This window comes from Osmerus eperlanus, chromosome 2 (assembly GCF_963692335.1).
Source record: "Osmerus eperlanus chromosome 2, fOsmEpe2.1, whole genome shotgun sequence".
NCBI classification, from domain to species: Eukaryota; Metazoa; Chordata; class Actinopteri; order Osmeriformes; family Osmeridae; genus Osmerus; species Osmerus eperlanus.
Window position 1 is genome coordinate 20432457 of NC_085019.1, and position 10083 is coordinate 20442539.

At 38.3% G+C, this 10083-nt stretch overlaps 1 protein-coding gene across 2 annotated transcripts; it reads left to right on the top strand.

The window, feature by feature from the left end:
• Nucleotides 1-396: 396 nt before the first annotated feature.
• LOC134034480 (uncharacterized) lies at nt 397-9118 on the top strand. Of its 2 annotated transcripts, XM_062479011.1 has the most exons (6): nt 397-1068; nt 3182-3229; nt 3442-4083; nt 4424-4480; nt 4689-5891; nt 6167-9118. In XM_062479011.1, exons 1-6 carry the CDS (start codon nt 756-758, stop codon nt 7846-7848), a joined length of 3945 nt encoding a protein of 1314 aa, XP_062334995.1. In that variant the 5' UTR covers nt 397-755; the 3' UTR covers nt 7849-9118. The 2 variants fall into 2 exon arrangements, with proteins under 2 accessions (XP_062334995.1, XP_062334997.1); XM_062479013.1 differs by lacking the exon at nt 4424-4480.
• Nucleotides 9119-10083: the final 965 nt, after the last annotated feature.

Below are 10083 nucleotides of genomic sequence, written 5' to 3' on the forward strand. Positions count from 1 at the left end.
GCTTGAATTGCATTCAGAATGAATGTTCCATTCTAATAGTCATTCCATTGTTCTATCTGATATGTTTCATTCTCAGACAGAGGAACCAGCAGCTATGATTTATTGCCTCCTGAAAGTGAGTTGATTCATAAATCATGTCTACCCCCAAGTTATATGGCATGATATATCATGAATATGGGAAATTATCTTCATAGTTGTGTGTAGTGTATGTATATATATATATATATATATATATATATATAGTAATAATATCTCTTTGCTTCAGTGTTCTTCATACATTGTATATTACTCTTTGGAAAGTCTTAGTGTGTGTAGTGCCATCAGCTGTGCCTGTGAGCTGCACTTACTAAAACAAATTAAAACTTGTGATTTCTGACATTTACTCCACAGTGTCTGAGGATCCTCCAGAGCTGAGGATTGTTCTTCTGGGGAGGAATGGCAGAGAGAAGAGCAATGTGGGAAACATCCTCCTGAACAGAGAGGCGTTTGATCTCAACTATGTTCTGCACCAGACTGAGAGAGCCAGGGGACTGGTGGAGGGAAGACGCTTCACTGTGGTCATCACTCCAGACCTGTTACACCCAGATATCTCTCATGATAAACTGTCAGAGGAACTGCAGCAGTGTGTGACTCTGTCTGCACCTGGACCTCATGTGCTCCTCCTGCTGGTGACACCTGAAGAGTTCACTGAAGATGAGAGGGACAGAATCAGACACTTGCTTGATTCTATTAGTGGAAAGTCCTGTGACTGCTCAATGGTGGTAGTAACTGCTGAACGAGACAGAAGACAAGACTTGGAATCCTGTGAGGATATAAATCCCCAGGTACAGCAATTGATTGGAGAATTTAGATCGAAATACTTCAAGTTCAAACAATCTGTCGACCACACCGAACTTATATCAAGTATAGACAAGATTGTGGAGGAGAACAGAGGAGGACAACTCACCTGTGAGCTTCATGAAAAGTCTACAGGAGGAGCAACAACAGAGAGTGGAGCAGAAGCAGAAGAGAGGAGTTGGGGGGATGAGAGAGGAGCGGGTGAATATGGTGAACGTGGCATGGCTGTTGGTAAGTGACCATGCTAAATGGCATAAGCTGCTCTTAATTATTTGTAATTGTCAAGTTCTATCTCCAACAATGCTGGTCCACTTGGCAAGACCCAGGAAGAGACACAGAGAGACGCAAGGCTCAACTCGGCTTTAGTGCTTTTTATTGGACTTTTACTCCAGCAGAATAAGCAGGTTGAAAACCTTAAAGAAAGAAAAAAAGATTCTAAGCGTTCAAAATAATAATTACAACTAAACCGTTCTACAACACAAATAGAGGCTTGCAACTAAAATACAGGCAACTGAATACATGGTTCCAAGCTAAGCTACTCAACAGTGGCGTCTCAGTGGTCTTCCATGCATTGTTTGTGCATGGGAGCTATGCACCTGTTTATGAAGCCCAATCATGCCCAATCAATGCAGTGGAAGCCACCGGTGATATTTACCTAGTGCGCCCTCTGATGTAAAGACTATCCAAATAGAAAACAATAGTAGAAACAGATAGAAATAAGAGGGGGTCAGATGGCTGAGCGGTTAGGGAGTCGGAGTCTTTCTGCTTTAATGTGGTCATTTTGCGATCTTTGGTAGTCTTTTTATTTTATAGTCTGTGGTCAAATTATTTTAGAAGGGATTATTTTTCACAATCGGCAACATGTCTACTCTTCTTTTATTGAACATAGACTAATGATAGTATCAACAAAAGGAGTCAGATGGCTGAGCGATTAGGGAGTCGGGCTATTAATCAGAACGTTGTTGGTTCGATTCCCCGGCTGTGCAAAATGGCGTTGTGTCCTTGGGCAAGGCACTTCACCCTACTTGCCTGCAAGAGGTTAGGGTTGCCTCTTTCTGACAAAACAGTAATCCGTATTACATTTGTAAAAAAATAAAATAATAATATTATTATATTAAAAATATTGTCACTACAAACATGGTTCAATTTATGCTGAAGCATTTGGAGCCCAAAGCTGAATAGCAGTACAGATCCCAGTAACTGTTACAGAATCAATTGGATGAGCCCACCTTTCTAAACAAAATTCTTAAAACACAAAACATGCAGCCCCAAACTGGAACACAAATTCTTATAACAAAAAAGCATGACACAAAACCAATCTTCATCAAAACATACAACCTGACATTGAATGTTCAATCAATGGTCAACACAATGGTCCAATAAATACAAACTACAATTATTATTATAGCCTAATATAGTTAACCCTGATTGGGCCTTTTGTTGATACTATCATTAGTCTATGTTCAATAAGAGAAGAGTAGACGTGTTGCCGATTGTGAAAAATATTATTTTCGAAAATAATTTGACCACAGACCATAAAATAAAAAGACTACCAAAGATCGCAAAATGACCACATTAAATCAGAAAGAAAGTCACTCAATATACAGAAACAAAAGGCTTTTTACATACAAGATACTTGTTTTTTCCTTGACAAATTCCATGTACTCTGCAATCTATTGTATATGCATACAGCAGAATACAAATAAAAAAACAATCGCTAAGAAAACACAGCACAAACAGGCAAGTGTTGCAACACAAATGTCAAAAATGCAACGCAAATGCAGTATATACCACATGGTCTCCATTTGTTCCAGTTTTCATCAGCATCACACTGGATGTTTTCCCTGGCAACACATTAAAGAAAATGATGCACTACAAGGTGTGCCTGTTACGCATGGATCAGGACTGATGGTTTTTGCAAAGAAGTCTTGGGACACTTTGTATAGATTACCAAGAAACCCACCCAAAACTCCGAAGACTACCGAAATGGATCTCTGCTGTATTTCTCTCAAGATTCAATTATGGCAAATAAAATTACTTACTTACTTGGAAACCTTGGACCTTCAAACACACCGAGAACCTATACTGTATACAGGACACGTCCATAACATTTTATAGGATAAGTTTATGCTACACAAACAGTGCTGATGCAACAACATCCAACGGTTCCCTGCAAAGTTTATTTAGGCTATATAAATGTTAAGTCTAATTAGGGATGTTAATGATAATCATTAATCAATAAATTGTCATTAAATGAATGCCCTGAATGCTTGGATTGCATTCAGAATAAATGTTCCATTCAAATTCTCATTCCATTGTTCTATTTCATATGTTTTATTCTCAGAGAGAGGAATGAGGAAGACCAACAGCTCTGAGTTATTGCCTCCTCTCAGTAAGTTGATTCATTCAAATTATTCTGTGGTGTTATATATTGTAAATACTATAAATAATTGTTATACTTATAGGATGTCTGTGGTTCAATGTTGTTCATACATTGTTTACTCGTTGGAAAGTCTTAGTGTGTGTAGTGCTAGTAGCTGTGCCTGTGATGTGCTCGTACTAAAACTAATTCAACCTTGTGATTTTGTGATGTTTGCTTCTCAGTGTCTGAGGATCATCCAGACCGGAGGATTGTACTTCTGGGGAGGAACGGCAGAGCGAAGAGCATTATGGGAAACCTTCTCCTGGGTACAGAAGGATTTCATCCTAACTATTCTCAACAGACTCAAATAATCAGTGGACAAGTGGAGAGAAGACGCTTCACTGTGGTCAACACTTCAGACCTGCTACACCAAGATATCTCTGATAGAAAACTCTCAGAGGAACTGCAGCAGTGTGTGACTCTGTCTGCACCTGGACCTCACATGCTCCTCCTGGTGGTGACTCCTGAAGAGTTCATTGAAGAAGAAAGTCGCAGGTTAACATATATCCTTAACTCCCTCAACAGTCAGCAGTCATTTGATTTCTCAATGATGATGATAGTTAATGCAGATAACATAGGAAAACCAATGGAAACCTATATAGCAGAAAATTCCTTGTTCTCTCAAATGGTCAAGAAATGTAGAGGAAGGTACTTTCAGCTGAAGAGCCTTGATGATAAAACTGAACTTCTAGCTAAATTAGAGGAGATTGTAAGGGCCCATGGAGGAGATCACCTTGCCTGTGATCGGTTTGAAGATGCTGCAAGTGGCACAACCGAGGAAGCAGCAAAACATCAGGAGAATTGGGAGACAGTGAGAAACGTTGGTATGTATGTAGTCCATCCTCCAAGAATGTTAGTATCATATGGATAAATGAATGGATATATTATTGTTAACGAGGCAATAAGACATGCATAAACTACCAAATCTGGCTGTAGGATAATATTCCAACTGAAAGATATTGATTTGCTTGATATGTTCTTGGAGTTTTGTTTAAAATATTTGGTTGGATTTATTTCATTCATATAGAAACAAGCACAAAGCTAAATTGCAGAAGCCAATTGAAATTATAAGAATATTAATCAATGTCTGCAGATACCCTGTTAAGGATATTACAGCATTATTGTTGACAGAACGCATAAGGTTTGGTGTTTAACTTTATTCAGGGGTGTCCATCATTCAAGGCAGTATTGGGCAGTCATCAGTCAGTACAAGAAGTTGTCGTAAGTTTCACACTATGGGGATACATTTACATATATTTCAACAATTTAATAGAAAGTAAAAGTGATTATATCAGTGCAAAATTATCTTAAAAGTATATATCATAGACAGTATATATTGTACAATTTACAATACTAACAATCCAATGTGTGAATTTGATAAGCATGTGTATATGTTATATTGTAATCGAATGCTCAATTATTTCTTCAGAAATTAGGATTGTGCTGTTGGGGACGAGTGATGACAAGCAGACATCAGCTGGAAACTTCATTCTAGGGAAGAATTCCTTTACAAAGTTTAGTCCCACCATGGTCTTCTCCACTAACACATGTGTATCAGCCAGTGCACATGTGAAGGGCAAGAAAACAACTGTTGTGAAGACACCAGACCTCTGTAGTCCAAAATTGACAGCAGACGGTCTGATGAAGGAGATGGAGAAGTGTTTGTCCCTGTCTGCTCCTGGTCCTCATGTATTCTTACTGCTGCTGAAACCAGAGGAGTTCACAGAAGAGAACAACAAAAGATTAAGGTGGATCCTGAGCCTGTTTGGTAAAGATGCTTTCAAACACTCTCTGGTGATCACAACACATGAAGGAGAGGGAAGAAATCTCTGTGTGACTCAGATCATCAAAGATTGTGGAGGACATCATTACAAAATGACACATGGAGGTGACCATTCACAGTTAACAAATAAGATAGAGGAGATGGTGAGAAGGAATGGGTGGAGATACCTGAAACATGATGAAGAGACACCACAGTCAGAGGGTAACATTCCTAGAATGAACTTGGTCCTGTGTGGGAGGAGAGGATGTGGGAAGACTTCCACAGCCGACACCATACTGGGTCAGAGAGAGACCAGGCCAGAGTCTCTCTCCTCAGCAGTGTGTGTGAAGAGAGAGGGAGAGGTGTGTGGACGCTGGCTGACCCTGGTGGAGATGCCTGCTCTGTGTGGACCAACACTCACTCAGGAGGAAGTGATGCGTGAGACTCTCCGCTGTGTCTCTCTGTGTGACCCTCCTGGAGTCCATGCTTTCCTCCTGGTGGTGCCTGTGGGTCCACTCACTGATGAAGACAAGGGAGAGCTACAGAAACTCCAGGAATTCTACGGCTCACAAATCAGTAACTTTGTCTTGGCTGTACTCACTCATGATCTTCAAGCAACAAATGATGAATTGATGGCTGTATTGAATCGCAATGAAAGCTGTGTTGATCTCCTACAGTCATGTGGAAAAGGGAATCAATTTTTTAATGACACACAAGTCCGCCAGCTCCTAGAGAAGATAGAAAAGAAGATGGCTGGTGACAGCTGCTTCAGTCTTGAGATGTATATGAAGTTGCAGTTGGAGAAGAACTCGAAAGAATTTCTGAAGAGGATTAATGAGCTGGAGAACCAGACCAAAAACATACAGACAGGTGAGAAGATTATGAATTTAATATATAAGTATGTATTAAAATGTTAATATCAGGAGTCTGTTAAAATAGTTATTTCTATAGAGAAAACTTTTGTTGTAACCTTTCATCATCATTTGACATACATATAGTACATTCAAAAGGTCTAACATTACCCAACATCTAAAATATTGTTTTGTGAAAATATGAAATTGTTGCCCATAGTACCAGTTATATTTGTTACATTGCTTATAAGAACACCTTACAGATTGTTTACATGACTGCATTTACTTTGTCAGGTTCCCAGAAGAGCAGCCTTGAAGAGTGTGTGAGGGTGGTGCTGATTGGGAGGACAGGAAGTGGAAAGAGTGCAACAGGAAACACCATTTTAGGGAAAAATAAGTTCATTTCTCAAACAAGTTCAACATCTGTGACAGCTGTGTGCCAGAAGGAAACAGAAATGGTAGATGGCAGGTCTGTTGCAGTAGTCGACACTCCAGGCCTGTTTGATACAACTTTCTCTAATGATCAAGTTCAAGAGGAGATAGTGAAATGTATCAGCCTTTTAGCTCCAGGTCCTCATGTCTTCTTACTGACAGTACAGATTGGAAGAACCACAAAAGAAGAAAAAGATACGTTGGATCTCATCAAGAGAAACTTTGGGAAAAATGCAGGCATCTACAGTATTGTCTTGTTCACAAGAGGCGATGATCTTCAGGAAGATCAGTCAATCGAGAGTTACATTCAAAGAGCTGATGTGATGGTGAAGAAACTGATCCAGGATTGTGGAGGCAGGTACCATGTCTTCAATAACAAAGACAAGAACAACCATGGCCAGGTCAGGGAGCTGATGACAAAGATAGATGAGATGGTGAAGAAAAATGGAGGAGGTTGTTATACCAACGAGATGTTCCAGGAGGCTGAAGCTGCCATCAAACAAGAAATTGATCAAATACTGAAACAGAAAGAAGAAGAGATGGAGAGAGAAAAGAATCAACTTAAAACCAAACACGAGGAGGAAATGAATGAAATGAAAAAAAGAATGGAGGAACAGAGACTTGAGGTTAAGAACGAGAGAAAACAGAAGGAGGAAGAGTTACAAAGAAAAGCAGATGAAATCAAAAAAATTGGTAAAGAAATACACGAGAGGGAGAGGCTGGAGAAAGATAAAAGAGATACAGAAGAACGAGAGAGAAGAGACAGAGAAGAGAAACAGCGGAGACAATGGGAGAGAACAGTTAATGACATGGAAAAGGCCCAGATAAAACAACGTGAACAGTGGGAAAGAGAACAACAAATAAGAGAAGTAGAGGAGAAAACCAGGATAGAGGAAGAGAGAAAACTATGGAACGATAAACTTCACAAAGAAAAAGAAGAATTTGAAAGGAGACAGAGGGAAGAAAAGACGAAGAAGGATGAGGGAGAAATAGAGTTTGAAAGAGTAAAACAGCAGTGGATGAGTAAAATTAAAGATGCAGAGAAGGGTAAAGAAGAAATAAAACAAGAACTTATTCGAAAGTATGAGAAAATGGAGAAAGAACATTCTGAAGAAAACAAGAGAAAGGAGGCTGTAGACAGGGAGCGAGAAAGACAAGAATGGGCTGAGAAAGAAAAGAAACTGATTGATGACTTTGACAGAGAACAAGAGGAAGTAAAGCAAAAACGAGAAAAAAAAGAAAATGATAGGAGACGTAAAGAGCAGCAGGAAAGAAAACGGCTTGAAACAGAGTTAAAAGATAAGAAGAGAGAAATGAAAGCACAACAAGAGCAATGGAAGCTGAAGAAGAAAATGGATGAAGACAAAAGAAAAAAAGAAGATTTAATTAGAAAAAAAGAGGAAAATAAACTGAGAGAACTACAAGAGACGTTGGAACAAGAGAGAGACAAATTCTTAAAGAAAAGTAATGAAGACCAGATTAAGATAGACGAAGAGGAAAAAAAGCGCCTGGAATTGGTAAAAGCTCATGACAAAGAAAGATAAGAAATTAAACGGAGATATGAGGATGAGGCTCGGAAAAAAGCAGAGGAGTTTAATGATTTTAAAAAAAAATCTTGGGAGGAATACGAAGCTATGAAGGAGAAACATAAACAAGACTGTCAGCTGTTGGAAGACCTCTCAAAGCTAGACACTATAGAAAAACTGAACGAAGAAAGGAAACGACTAGAGGAGGAACATAAAAAACAAATAGAAGATTTTAAACGTGCCCATTATTGGAAACCAGGATGTTTTGTACAATAAATCAATGCTGGTATATAAAATATCAGGACACATTAAGGCTGTGGTGGTAGTAACAGTAGTAACTTGACTGATTGTCTCACGTGACCGTGTTTTGACTCCCAAATGTATGTGTACACATTCTTGAAATTGTGTACACCATGCTATTATTCTCAAACCAAATATTCAGTTAAAAACAAGTAGTAGTGCCATATAACTAGTAGGGAAGGGTTTAAAATTATCAGGTGTCATCAGAGAATCTAAATGGTTTAAAATATGGTTCAATGGTGTTAATGGTTTATAGAAAGTGTGTCCTTATGCATGTGTATGTAGAGTCTCAAGCAGTGTATGATTAATTTGGATTATTTGATCAACTAACGTGTAAAACAGTAATGATAAATTTGTGTTTTAGCAATACTGCTGTATAACTATCATGGTGTCCCTTGCTTGGACACTTCTGGATAATGTCTCACTAAATGATGTGATGTGCTGTGTCGTATTTGTGTAATATTACTTTTAGTCATTGATGCAAATGTTTTAATTGTCTTATGTTCTGACAATACATTTTGAAAGACAACTAGTAATCAAATTGCCTTTGTGTTTGGTGCATACCTGAACAAAAGCCAAATAACTTTTAACGCCTGAAGGGCCTTGTTCTACATAATGTTTAAAAGTTGTGTTTTAGGTGGAAATGCTGATTCAGTATCTATGTATATATACAGACAAACAAATATTAATAGGCTGGGAAGGGTTATGACAATAAGGGACATGAAAGAGACATGAATATTAAGTGAATCAAAAACGCATATGTTACTTCCTGCAATGGTAGACTGGCATAGCTGTATAAGTGCCTTATGCTCCGTGATTGTTTATTTTAAAATTATGTATTTTATGTATGTAACACCTAAGGTATTATGTTATTTTTTCTTGGGGATGTTATGCTGTACTTATTGTATGAACAATGAACAATGTTAAGCCTCTAGCTGGTTCATTTATTAGAGTGATTGCAGTGGAGTGATTAAAACAGTCAGTAACCCTAACGCTAATATTCATTAATATACCCCTTTGTTTTTTTTAATCAAATGTTCTGTACCTACCAAATTCTCTTTCAGTTCGATTGAACAAACAATTATTATCGATTATGGAATTTTTAAACACAATACTTTATCTGTTTTCCATTGCTACTGTATATACAATTAGTGGACAGCTTTCTATTAGTGTAATGCATATATTTAGACACCTTGAGAATTTTAAGACTTACTTCATCTGTAAACCTGTACTGTAGTACAGCAAGATAAACAAAGCTGTATTACCTGTCACAATACTGATCTAGACAATTTATCACAGTAAATTATGGAAAGCTTGATATTTGCACAGACTGTATCATTAAATATGTTAAATGTTTATTGACATTCCCCATGCCAAAGGACTTCAGAAACAATAAAAAAAAACAGACAGACAGAGAGAGAAAAAATTCTAGTGAGATTATTTAGATGGTGGCACAACCCATCCCAATGCAAAATTACTTTTCAGTCATTTCATTTGAACTGGTTGCTGAGAATGTTAGTCTTTACCTTTACACAAATTGCCACAAAGAATAGTGGTACTCTTGTTTCATAGACAAAGTAACAATGTATTACATTATCTTCACCATCAATCAGATGGTAGAAGATACAGATGCGGGGCAAGCTCTTGGCCATCGTGGGCAGTGTCGGTCATCCCCTCCGCCGTGTCCTCGCAGGACAGTCCAGCAGCCTCCGTAGCGGGCAGCTCAGCACCCTACGTTCTACGTTTTACGCTTATCTACTCTGTACATGGCCTTGTTGTGAGTGCTCTTAATCACGAGGGATTACGGATCACGTAATCGGATTACGGATCTCGTGATCACGGGATCACGAGGGACGTAATAGACTCACTGTTTTTGCTGATGCTGAATTGTGTTTAGCATTACATTCATTACAAATGTAACTTTAAGTTAAACATGTGCGTTTAAACTTCACT